A 13,745-nucleotide genomic window follows, 5' to 3' on the forward strand; every position below is an offset into this window, starting at 1 on the left:
GACACCATTTTCGCGAAATTCGAGCATGCCGTTACGACGCTGCATGACCGTCTTATACGTGCTTGTCAGACAGAAAATGGCCCAAAAACGTGATTTTGTGTACAAAGTTTATGCAAATGGAGTTTTCTCACTTTATTAAAAAAAAAGATGTGATTTTTTTTTATATTCATTGGGTGAAATCAATGAATTTTAGCATAATTATGCTGAAAATAGGTTCTGACTTCAATTCTGCAGAAAAATGATAAAACAAAAGGTCAAAAAACAAAGAAATGCATAAGAAATTGATAAAACAACACAATACATCAATTAATTTTGATACCATATTTTTTTAAGTAGGCCTACATTGTTAGGAGCGCTACAAAGAATGTTAACACCTCCCCAAATTAGGATTCTATGAGCTTTATTTTCTGATTTACAGCAAAATGTATGATTCTATGCATGTATTACCATAATTAACTGATAAAATGAGATTTTTTTTTTCTTACAGTTTGAAAGATTACGCCACAGATAATGCATGTGCCAATTTTTATGGCGATTGCGCGATCGACGGCCGAGATCTCAGGAGGGGGGGGGGGGGGGGGTGATTCAAACACTTCCCCCGGCCACAGAACAGGAAAAAAAAAGGCCCGGTCTGCTTATTGGGTTAACAGGGAATGAATAATAATTATCATCAATAGTGTGATGCAACATAATAATATAGAGTCATAATATAAGTATCATAATGTTGTTCCTCGGATCTGATAATTTCATGACATGCCCATGCTTAGGATTGTTGCGTTCACGGGTTTCATTCCCAAGGCCCCCAGGCACCTCCGTGCAAGGCCGGATTAGCGCTTGGATCCCACGATGGATATCTGACCGGAACCGAGTCTTGATAATACTGGTCAAGTCGGTCCAGCATCGTAGCGACTACGTCCGGATAGTCATCCGAGAGATCGTTTTCTTCCAAGGGGTCCGCGGTGATGTTGAATAGCCAAAGATGCTGACCTGGCCTCAAAATAGGGTTTACTACTCCTAGACCAGACTCGGGAGGTGGGGTCCACGAGTTTGGGTGGGGCACTGGAAAAGTAAAACACACAAAGCACAATAAATCATATATAAAAATGTATGTTTGTTTCGTCACTACCAACCTACACAAACTTTTCGATTCTCAACTTCTGGTCTCTTTTATTCCGCTTTCTGACAAATCTTGGAGGGGGTGGGAGGAGCTTTCGCTCACGCTGGACAACACTGTGGAATTCACAAGAAAGTGTGTTCGCTGTCATGAAAGGACGTGCTTCTACGTGAGCTCTTCTAGCATTTTGCTACACACAATACCTTGGTATTTCCCTCAAAATTCTCTAGATGTACCCTGATTTTCGTGTGTGACAGCCCTGGCCAAGCGCTTAAAATATAATCTGGAGCATAAGGTAAGGGGCAATTTATTCTCTGTCGGTAACAGACCTGGTTCACTACCATGGTACTTAGACTGAACAGTAACAGAACCAAGGATTCCCTGAAGAAGAATTCAAAGTTTTATCCACACCACAAATTACTCTCAGCGTTAGAATTCACAGACTTTACTGTCTACTAACTAGGCTTCCATGATCCGCCATGGCCTGTCTGAATTTTCCAGTCACCAACGCGAAGTGCCGCCCGGATCGACGAGTTGAAGCGTTGAAACCGAGGAACTCCTGCAATTAAATTGTGGTTCGACCACATCTCGGACCACGCGTCCTGGTCGGTTTCCGAGTCTTCCGGATAGTACGGGTGCACAACGAGCGGATCGATGTTGTGCAACAGCTCCTTCCTGGGTGATGGAACCTCGCCCCTAGGAAAAAAATCAGTTTGTTGAGCTCGAATTGATGGTGATTAGTCGTCCTTTGGGGAAACATTCTGTAAAGGAGTGGTGCACCTATGATGGATTGTATCATGAGCAACAACATTTTCGTTCAATAAAAGTGGACGTTAGGTGAAATCGATTATGGAATGTTACTTTTCGTGAGGCAATTGGGTGACCCCAAATCACAATTTCACAGTGATTAGACTTCTTTAATGGATAACAGGAACGCATTTTATGTGCAATTACAGTGAAGTGACTTCGTTACTTTTATGGTACTAATTTTAATGTACTGTTGTCATAATTCAACGCCGAAAACATATCAAGAGTCCTTTTCATGAAACTATCATCAGGATTATAAAAGGTCTTTACACCACTCTCAGAATAGCCGATGCCGCTCGAAAATCTCCCTTAAGACTTTCATGAAATGGACCCCCTAATATGTCGTTTGTGGTCTAAATTTTGACTCTTTTTTTGCAATATTTTTAGTCGCTGAAACAGCTTCTCAACCTCACTGTAAGCGTCATGTCAAGTGATGGCGCGATTCCGCTATCTTCCTGGCACCGCAAAATTACAAAGCGTTAGCAGTCTTGACTTCTGCCGTCAACATAATACACTATGGTCAGACTGGACTCTATATCTTGGGGAAGACAGGTTTAGAGTACCTACGTACTCTAGACAGGTTCTCAGAAACCGTACGTACAGTCAGGTTTAGTGCCTGCTTCGACAAAAGAGTCCAGAATGTAGACTAGCCCGTTTGCTGCCCTTCCCCATATCCCTTTGAACAGTCATTGCAAAAGAGGCTAAACAGTAGTTATGCCTGTTTGGGTTCAGTGTATCTGAACTATATGATAGTGGTGGCATTATTCCATCTGTGCTCTTATTCAAGATTTGTTAAAGAAAACCCAAACGGAGGAGAACCGTGGATTGAGTGAAAGCAGCAACATTAGTAGAAAACATTAGTGAAAGTTTGAGGAATATTGGACAATCGATGCAAAAGTTATGAATTTTTGAAAGTTGTGGTATTGGAACCGCTGGATGAGGACACTACCAGAGCAAAATAACGTCATTGTGGACAACAATGAAAAAAAAATATAAAGGGCATTGAACAAAAATCCATTTTCATGAAAATTACAAATTCCATCAAAATGATACTGACATAATAATTATGTTAAGAGTAGTATTTTATTATCCCCCTGCTTTCTGAAAGCGGTTGGTTAAGTGCTTTCTCATTATGCTAGAAAAGCTTGAGTTTCCTTTGAATTTTGTGTTCAGTTAATACAATATCATTCTGGGTGTGTCGGATTCTAACATGTAGGCCGGGGAATATTATTCAAAGAATACCAAAGGAAGGGTAAGGTGAGCGCAATACGTGTATGGCTCCAGGTCAGGGTTGTATTTCTAAGACTACAATATGGGCTCTGACCTGGTGTATAACATCCTCGGGTACTGTTCGTTATTCCGAAGGTTCGTTATTCCGAAGGTTGTTAATCCGAAGGTTCGTTAATCCGAAACACGCACATTCCCTATACCTAGAGGTTCGTTAATCCGAAAATGAAAAAGGGTTCTTTAATCCGAACAATTGTGGCGTTATTCCGAAGGCTCGTTTTTCCAGAAATGAAATAGGGTTCGCTATTCCGAACGCTCGTTAATCCGAAAATGAAATAGGGTTCGTTATTCCGAAGGTTTGTTGATCCGAAGTGATATAGGGTCCGTAACAAACCTTCGGAACAACGAGCTTTGTTTCATTTTTGGGTTAACGAACCTTCGGAATAACGAACCTTATTTCATTTTCGGATTATTGAACCTTCGGAATAACGAATCTTCGGAATAACGAACCTTAGGACCAAAGAACCTTTGGAATAACGAGCTGTAACCCATCCTCCTTAGGGTAGAAACTATACGAGCACTTCCATTGCCCATAATAGAAATTGAGTGCTATCAAAGAAAGACGCGTTAACAGCAATGTGCTTGTAAATAGAAAACAACTATTATTTGTTTGATACCCAGTTGCCGTAAAAGTTGCCGTTGCCGTTGCCGTTACTTACTTGAACCCTTACACTTTGCCCTTTATGATTACATGGAGATATCCATACCCCACTGGATGTGCAAAACAGAATTAAGTGGAAATTCAAAATCTCAATTCATTTTCTAAAACGGCAAGACGGACGGATATTGACATTTGCGCAGACGTATTTCAGTGACACAATAATCATTATTAGCAGAAAAACACACTCATCGGATTAGGAGGTTATGCGTTTAATACGTACTACAGTTAAACTCGCATAAGTCGATCTTCTCGGGACTGAGCAAAACACATCGACTTAGGCGAGTTTCGACTTGTGCGTAAGTCGAAAAAAAAATCGACTTAACAACAGTCACACCACACGTACATTATGTATAAATGTAACATGTATGTTGTCTACTCTGGAGCCGAGAGCTGGAGAGGTTTGCCGCAGCACGGGTCGCCCGGCAGGCCCGCGGCTAACTTTACATGGACAGTGCATTAGCATTGGCACTGGTCCGATTACTTTACACCCTTGTTAAACCTTGGGGAAGTGAAAATGAACGATATTTGAGCAGTGATTGATTCCAGTTTACCATACCGTGGCTTGAAATGCGTGTAGAGGTGTACTTCTGATTTACCCGTGCCCGTAACTTTCCCCCTACTTTCCGCTTTGCTCAGCAGCTTCTTCCATACACTGCACAGCGCAGACTGCAAACATACACAGACTATACACAGCCCAGTCTCTGTATGTACGTAGCGCTAGCGCGAAGGGCTGTACCAGAGGACCTCCAAACACGAAGACAGTTCAACAATCGCATGCGATCGCTTTGAATTTTGATACTTTAGATCATTTTTTTTTTTTTTGGTCACCTGACTGGTCGGGCTAGTTCTTATGTAAACAATAACTGGTGTCTCGTGATTTTGACAGTGATTTATTGCACAATAAAATCTTATTCGACTTAGGCACAGTGAATTTAATGGTTTTTCCGTGAAAGTGTTCTTGGAATTTCATCGACTTAGGCGAGTATTCGACTTACAAAATTCGACTTGTGAGTGAATTATTACACGTAAGTCAATGGGGAAAAATCGGGACTTTTTAAAATCATCGACTTGCGCGATTATTCGACATATGCGATGTCGACTTAGGCGAGTTTAACTGTAGTCCCAAATCGTTCAAAGTGTTAATGACAGAAACTTGTCTTAAACAAAGGTTGCACAGATGCACCTTGAAAATCTCGTTGAAAGAGGGTTAGGTTTTTTTGTGTGTGTCAAGATTTTGGACAGTGCGTACAAGGCTACGCAGTTTTCTGTGCCAATCGGAACTCAAGACGCAAAGGGTTAACGCTGGCGCCTCCCTTAGACCAGCTGCGGCCGGATTGTTTCACCTTATTGTGCCCCACATGTTGAAGCCGTCTAGGGGCTTTGTCCCGTTTAGCCTGCCACCCGCTACACCAGCAACGATCGTGGGCAGCCAGTCACTAATGTGCATCAGCTCGTGGTTGATGCTGCCTCGGATGGAGGCAGGTAGCAGCGGGCTATGGACGAAGCCCACGCCCCGAACTCCGCCTTCCCACAGGGTCCCTTTCTCGCCCCTCAACGGCCAGTTGTTGGCGGCGCACTGCGTTGGTCCACCGTTATCTGCAAAAGATATCACCATGGGAATATAAGATGGATCCATGGTATTTACGAAACGTTGTTTTTGTTCAGTAACACATAATTTACGCCAATGTCCCGTCGCTATTTTTTGATAACTTCCTTTGATATATAATTTGAATACGTATCCGTGGTGTGATTGTTATTTCTTTATTTTTGTTTTTAAATGGTAAATTTGTTCCTCAATTCCTATGACATGACAACTAATTCTCTGTGACATATTATATTCCCTTTTAGTGCATGTTTTATATTAGTGTAAAGGAATATAATGCAAATAAATCATAATTTTTATTATATCCCAAAGTACAGAAAGTGAGACGTAGGCCTACAGATATGACAGACAAATAGACACAATGAGATAGAATACTGACATCTCCTTGATATGGGATAGTAAAATGTGTCCAATGGCTAATTAGATATGATCTTATTATGATCAATACCATCATTCATACCCGTAGAGAAAATGATAACAGTGTTGTTGTACAGGCCGGAGTGTCTCAACGCCTTCGTAATGTTGCCTATGCCCTCGTCCATACATGATACCATTCCGGCATACGTCCGCCGCCGCTCGTTTTCCACGTGCGCGTAAGGAATCTTGTATCTTTTAGGAACTTCCAGGGGCTCGTGCACGGCTTGGTACGCCACGTACAGAAACAACGGCTACGGGCAGGAAAAGAAAAAGGAAGACAGATTCAATATGAGACCATAAAGAACAATACAAAGCCAAACAAAGAAAACCACTGGCAGTATATGTGAAGAGTTTGTTTGCAAAAACCGATAAGTCCATTTTTGAAGATTCTGAAGTACGGTCTCTGTCATAAAGTACAAAATAATACCTTTTAAATGATATATTGTTCACTACATCTAAAGGTACATTTTTGAAGTTATGGTCAAAAGAAGAAAAAATTATTCTCTTTATTTTTCTTGACCTTTAATCGCAAATATCTCCATTTGACAAATATGGACTTATGGGTTTTTGCAAACAAACTCTTCATATGCAGACACACACACACACACACACATATATATGTATATATATATATATATATATATATATATATATATACATATAAAAGATGAAGAAGTAGAGTGGTAATGCATTTTGACAGTCCAACAGTGCTATTTATTCACACCAAATTTTCGACGAATACATTCGTCTTCCTCAGGGTCGACATGAGGGAGCTTTAGATTTTGACGCGCGGACGTTTGAGCCGACGCTTGCGCTGGACGTTCTCCTCTCCCTGCGTCGTGTGGAAAAGTAGCTTTAGATTACGCTGGGACGCAACGTATAAGAAATAAAATCGCGCCCCCATATGATCAGTGCATGAAGAAGCTCACGTCGCAAACTGTGCGGACGTGAAAATAGCCCAGTACGCGTAGTGAAAAACTCAGGCGACGCAAGCTGAAAATAGATTGACTTTACGCGCGCTACTGCGCACGCTCAGAACATGTTTTGTTTTTGTTTTTTCCTTTGAACGTCCGCGCGTGTAAAATCTAAAGCTCCCTAATAGCCGGGTTCACACGTACAAAATAGCGGGATGACGATCGCGATGCTTATCCCGCGAATTTTCGGGTTTTTTCTGTCCACACGTGCAAAAAACTCGGGATGACGATCGCGATGCAAATCTCGAGATTTGTATCCCGCTAATTGGTGCACGTGTGAACCCGGCTAATGTCAATGACGGGGGCGAGTAGTAGATGTCAATGGTCGCTAGGTCATGAACCTTTAGATTGCCTCAAATGTAGTTGCGTAATCAGTATGTAAAATTGATCCAAACTTTACTGACTGGAGCATTTTTTTTTTGTTTTTTTTTTTTGTTTTTTTGGTCAGAGATATGCGTCTTATATGAAGCACTTTACAACTACCCACACAATTTGACATAAAATATGATATAAACATATGTTATCATGATATACTAGTAATAATTTTCAATCATGAACGTTAGGGCCTATAGTGCAATAGTATGGGAGAATCACAGAATTACTATGTTCTGGCTGTAGATGGTCTCTAACACATGAATCGCAATGTCACATCGTTAGTCTTATTATTATGACATTTTTAAACGTGAAAACGAAAATGAATGAATGAATGAATGAATGAATGAATGAAGGGATCATTAAATGAATTTAACAATGAATGAACGGATAAAAAGCCTTTACTTGCTAAACATCCGTTCATTTTTTTTACTATTTAACGGAGAAAGATAAGTGAAATAAAAAAAAAAATGAATGCATCAAGCATACCTTACACCAGGGTCCTGTTCAACCCTTGACCCTCTCACCTTTGACCTGTCATGATGCTTGATGGTGTGCACGGCCTTCTCTGTGAAGAGGTGGGTGGAATAGTGACCCCGGAAGTGTTTTACAACGGACTTGTTAGCCCTCAGGTCGTAGCCCTTCATCACAGTTCCGCCTAGCTTGAACGTGTTGTCGTGTGTATAGTACCCCTCCTTGCCAGACAGGTAACCTTCATAATATGATTGATGCCCTTCAATGTTACTCTTGTTTTTAAATCAGCAAATTCAGACAGGAAAACAGCGGACGAACAAAAAAAAAAACAAACAAACAAAAAAAACAAAAAAAAAAACAAAAAACACTTATTCAAGGTTTGAGGAAAATCAGACAACCTGTTCATATTATGTGACTTTTTTTTGTTTCTGTTTGTCGATTAATATGCGTCGTTCTCTTACTGGATAGGATCTCACAACAACAACAACAACAACAGCTGCAAAACAACAATAACAACAGCAGCAAAACAACAGCAAAAACAACAACAAACAAACAAATCTAAGTTTTAAGTTAGGGTATAATGAAGTAAGACTATCTCTCTTAATGGCATTGAGAAACATTTTCACCTCAACATAAAATATCTCAGAACAAGGGCAGTGTTTCTCATTAGATGATATATATTTTGTTTAATTCTCTCAGTATAGTTGTACGGTTCTACGCTATCTTGACATCTTCTAGGAGTGCAGAAACGGACTCATCAGGCTTTTATCGTGGACTTTTGCAGAGTATTTCGTTGAAAAGTTAGATGGCATTACATAAGAAACTTGACATTTTTATCTACGATTGCTTTTTATTCTTTTTTTTATGTTTTAATTTTCTGGGCTTATATACCACAGATTTTATAGCGGTATAATACAGTGCACTCCCGTTATAACGAACACGGATATAACGAAATTCCGGGTAAAACGAAATAGACAGTCAGACCGCAACTCATTTTCCTGCCTTTGTTTTCTATTGTCTATTTGTTCGATATAACGAAAGAACTTCTATAGAGCGAAGGAACACTGCCGGTCCCGAGGACTTCGTAATAGACTTCGTAATAACAGGAGTCCACTGTATTGGGAATGGTTCACATTGTGCATTATGTTACTAGCGTACCCGAAGTCTTGAATGCAATAAGATGGTAAAAGAAAGAAAAGGGAAAAACCCCGAGGAATCACCAAGAAATGAGTCGAATCCACGTTCCGTTGGTAGGAAGGCGTCCTTGTAAAACCCCAAGTGCCACTTGCCCACCATGGAGGTGGCGTAGCCGCGCTCCTTCAGTTTCTGCGGCAGCGTGACTTCGTCCAACGGCAGTGCATTGGGCTGAGGTGGCCTGATCACACCGTGTTGAAGCCCCGTGTGAATCTGTTGCAAACCGCCAACATGCAGGGATTAGACCAATAAGAAAGAAAAAACTCGACATTTTTTCCCTGTTTCTTTAGGGAGACATTGCATGACTACGTATGGTTAACGGGTGAGATTAAAAGATCATAATATACACGGGAGGTCCGACGCGTATAGGCCTACACCTATTGACAAAAATTGACATGAATGTTTATCTTTCTCGGTGTGTTATCCGCCAGTTGACTTTATATAGAGTATACATTAATTTATCCCTCGAAGGACCTCAATAAATTGTTTTCTTTTCCAGCCATCGTCATCTAGTGAATGCATTTCAATACTCCGAATGCCCTTTACATACACATAGCTGGTTCTTGCTGTGTGTTTGGCAAACTTTTATAATGATGATGATGATTGCGTTGTATATTATGTAACAGCAGGGCCTTTGAAACAATCCACACATACCTAAAATAATGATAATAATAATGATAACAATAATAATAATAATGATAATAATAATAATAATAATAATAATAATAATATTATTAATAATACTAATCAGAATCAAAGTCATAACGTAAATAATCTTAACGAAAACCACGACTTATTTCAAAAGTTCTGCTCTTAACTCTTGACACCCTCAAACACACACACACACGCACACACCTACGCGTCTATGGTGGAAACCGAGGACCTGTTTTACCCATAACTTTACCACATAAACGAGGACCTGTGTGTTAGTAGAACTCTCGTCAATCGAGGACTCATTCGTATATCACTCACACACACACACACACACACACACACACATGCTATTAAAACATATTCCGCGGCCCCTGGGTAGCTCTTCCTGTTGATTAGGTATGCAATGATAGATAATAAGCAGAGATTCCAACTCTCCCGCTTTCGACAGGAGATCTCCCGCCGAAAGCCCATTTGCAAAATTTCCCGTTCTCCTGCTTGAGCTTCTCCCGTCCTGGCTCAATGTCTCCCGCTTGAAATGATTTCTTACTTTGATAGTGTCATCGTACGTTGAAAAATAAGCATGAGACGACACGAGAGAGCACATAATTTCCCTAGAGCGGGACTCCAGCCGCCGAGGAACTTCGTGCTTTGTGCTCGTGATGTACGCCTCGCGCACATCCAGAGCTGCCAAGTCTCACGCATTCTGCGTGAGACTCAAGCATTACATGGGCCATCTCACGATCTCACGCATGACACCCATTTTTCTCACGCATCGGGCGAAGTCTGCAACTTGGGCCTAAAATAATGAGCATAGCTCAAAAGATTAAAGTGAAAGTTGCAATTGAAGATATATTTCCCTTTTGTCTTTCAAAATAAGTAAAAAATAGTCACTTAAGTAAGCACCTAAATGCACCATTAAGAGCTAAAAAATGAAAAAGTTTTCTACCGTGGGAGGCCACAGGGGGGAAAAAACCCTCCCACATCCTCGCTCGCGCGCACATTCGCATGCCGAGATGCCGAGTCACGAAAATCTCACTCATAATTTTATTTCTTTTTTGAACTTGGCATCCCTGGCACATCGAAGTCGGATCATGATCGATCTTCCGTTTGCTTTATAGGCGGGATAATCTCCAGTTCAGAAGGTGCTTGGGGTTGGAGTCTCTGAGTAAGACATAATCAAACCGCAATCCTCATGTGTGAAATGAAATGAAAGTGTTAAGAATGGAAGAATTAAAGTGTATACGTGCGCGACTGCAGCTCCTGACCTGGTATCTCCCCGTTAGTAGCTGACTCCTTGAGGGCGTGCAGATGGGCTGTACGTAGTACTTCTCCAGTTTGACCCCTTCGCCAGCCAGTGCGTCCAGTACGGGGGTCCTGATGGCCGACATGTCGTCACGACCGTGGTAACCCACGTCATTGAACCCCAGATCGTCGGCTAGAATGAAGACAACGTTAGGTGGGGAGCTGACTGCCTCCTCGCCTCCAACATGTCCTCGTGAGCAGCACCATACGAGTAGAAATAGACCAGCGGCCAGAACTTGTCCATTGACTGCCGTTGATCTCATGGCTAACTATTATTTACCCACCGTGTGGCAAAAACGTATAGTTAACCTATCTACGACCGACCGCCATTACCTGCCACTACCACATCGATATCCTTTCTGGAGAGAGTCTTCCGCTCTTTGTTTTTATTACATGTTGAATTCAGATTGATGTGTATGAGCCGCCTTTCGGCCAAGCCTTCGCAAGGTGCTTAGATGACAACGTAGACTCCCATTCGACACCTAAAGCGGAATTTCGTTCCTTCAAACCTAGTTCCGTAATTCGTCCCATAGACCTACCCGAATAAAGCCAGTCTATCCAGTATGTTCCCCCCCCCCCCCCGACTTTAGTCTGATTTCCAGACCCTTTGTCAACTGTATTCCTTTTACAAAATGCACCCTCCGTGGCAACGAAATCGGCGCCCGCGATGAAGTCGCCGCCTTTGCCGAAGGACCATTCAGCTGTAAACCTGTTCCTTCTTTTGTAGTTAAATGGCGTTAATATTCTGCAAAGGAAATATAAATTATGAGCAGACGGTCTAGAAGCCAGACTACCCCTATTGCGATGCAAATACCAGATGAATCATTGATTCTTTCATTCTCACGTTTTTTTCACTACACAATCGTTCAAAGAAGCTTCATAATACATTGTACGCTAGACAGGAATGTATAAGCTATTGTTTCCTGCATCCTCAAGTGAACTCTCTGAATCTCACCTGGTTCTTGTGGCCCAATGATAATGTTATAGCGCCCTCTTTCGACACAGAAAACCATTTCCACTTTGTTTCGGCTCCTCACCGACGATATAATTGTATTTTCCCCCGTTTTTTATGTGTTTTTTATTCTTTTTTATCGGATGCGTCGAGGATTTATAGTATATCTTCCCGTATTTAATTTCATGATCGCTTCTTTAAAGCAATAAAAGTTATGTCAGATTTGACCTCACCTGTTCTGTACTTACAACAAGAAACAAAGGAAAAGAAGGTGAAAATGCTCCTCAACAATCAATCAGTACTTGCATATGATAGGACAAGCCTTTAGGTTTCGGAAACCTCTTGTTGAACGTTACTCACAAAATATGAATACTTCATGAAACTTCCCTGGTTATAACTATTACACGTCAGAGAAAAATAGAGGAAATAATAGAAGAGTTTGTTCGCAAAAACAGATAAGTCAAGATTTGCCAAAATGGAGACTGTATTTGCGATTAAAGGACAAGTTCACCTTTATAAACATAAGGATTGAGAGAATGAAGCAATATTAGTAGAACACATTATTGAAAGTTTGAGGAAAATCGGACAATCCGTTCAAAAGTTATGAATTTTTGAAGTTTTTAGTGCAGTAACCGCTGATGAGAAGACTACTGCAATGTATGAATAACTTAGATGTCACATGCGTACAACAATATAAGGAAAATATAAAGAGAATTTCACAAAATTTCATCTTTTGAAAAAAAGTACACATTCCCTTGACTCGTTACCGACATGGGTAATATTGTTCCCCCTCCCTTTAGAAAGAGGCAAGTCAAGTAGTCTTTTATTATGCGAAAAAAGTGAAAATATGTTCCTTGAATTTTCTTTACATTTTCTTTATACTGTTGTACGCATACGGTTCACAAGCTGCAGTAGTCTCCTCATCCAGCAGTTCCAACACAAAAATTTTAAAAATTCATAACTTTTGCATCGATTGTCCAATTGTCCTCAAAGTTTCACTGAATGTGTTCTACTTATATTGCTGTATTCTCTCAATCCTTATGTTTATGAAGGTGAACTTGTCCTTTAAAGGTCAAGAAATATAAAGAGAATAATAGGAATTTTTTGCTTCTTTTGACCATAACTTCAAAAATGTACCTTTTATGTAGTGACCAATATATCATTTAAAAGGTATTATTTTGTACTTTATGACAGAGACCGTCCTTCAAAATCTTCAAAAATGGACTTATCGGTTTTTGCGGACAAACTCTTCAATTATTTTACTATTCCTGGCCCAGAATGTAGCTGTCCGTCTGCAGCGTTCAGCCTAGCTGTCTTTATCAGTTGGTTGTTGCTTCATTACTAAAGCCAGTTTGACAATGCATGTACAAAGAACAAACAAATATGAATTTGTACTGGGACCTTGCAGTATCATTATGTCGTTCCATTCTCGTGTCTATACCCCATATACCTTAATACAGTCCGACCTCTCCTATCCGGCCTCTGTTATCCGGATATCGCTCAACGACATATATATATATATATATATATTTTTTTTTTTTTTTCAATCACTCCATATACTTTAGTACAGTCCGACCTCTCCTATCCGGCCTCCCTTTAAATGGATCTCTCTATTAGCCGGATGTGATCTCAACTGATTTTTTTTTCTTCAATCACTCTGGAGGGGGATTTCAAACTCATAAATTCCTACACAAAATCACATGCATTGCATATCATTCCCAATATATTTCATATACATTCACATCTAATTTTCATCTAAAATTTAATACATTGTACCATGCATTCATACATTTACTACCCCAAAATCATCGCAAGAACATGGACAGCAAACTTTTCATTAAATCAGGGCACGGTACAGGCGATCGTTCATTGAACAAAATCATCAGATAATTCTGAACGCAAATCAGGTGACGAGCCAGGACGTGACATACTTT

General features: G+C 40.5%; 1 protein-coding gene across 1 annotated transcript; it reads right to left on the minus strand.

Annotated features, from left to right (window-relative positions):
* Positions 1 to 787: 787 nt before the first annotated feature.
* Positions 788 to 11,188, minus strand: LOC140226396 (arylsulfatase B-like). The gene is made up of 7 exons (XM_072306871.1): positions 10,823 to 11,188; positions 8,930 to 9,116; positions 7,763 to 7,947; positions 5,933 to 6,140; positions 5,213 to 5,465; positions 1,575 to 1,810; positions 788 to 1,059 (listed from the first exon to the last, which is right to left on the minus strand). The coding sequence occupies exons 1-7, from the start codon at positions 11,120 to 11,122 to the stop codon at positions 788 to 790; spliced, it is 1,641 nt and encodes a 546-aa protein (XP_072162972.1). The 5' UTR covers positions 11,123 to 11,188.
* Positions 11,189 to 13,745: the final 2,557 nt, after the last annotated feature.

The sequence above is a fragment of the Diadema setosum genome, chromosome 3, assembly GCF_964275005.1.
Source record: "Diadema setosum chromosome 3, eeDiaSeto1, whole genome shotgun sequence".
Lineage (NCBI taxonomy): Eukaryota > Metazoa > Echinodermata > Echinoidea > Diadematoida > Diadematidae > Diadema > Diadema setosum.

What these genes read in the sequence shown, in the direction of transcription:
- LOC140226396 (XM_072306871.1), bottom strand. Translation starts at nt 11,122, where the DNA reads ATGAGATCAACGGCAGTCAATGGACAAGTTCTGGCCGCTGGTCTATTT. An exon ending in TACTAACGGGGAGATACCAG is followed by an intron (nt 9,117 to 10,822) that starts GTCAGGAGCTGC and finishes GGTTTGCAACAG; the next exon opens with ATTCACACGGGGCTTCAACA. An exon ending in TGGATTCGACTCATTTCTTG is followed by an intron (nt 7,948 to 8,929) that starts GTGATTCCTCGG and finishes CATATTATGAAG; the next exon opens with GTTACCTGTCTGGCAAGGAG.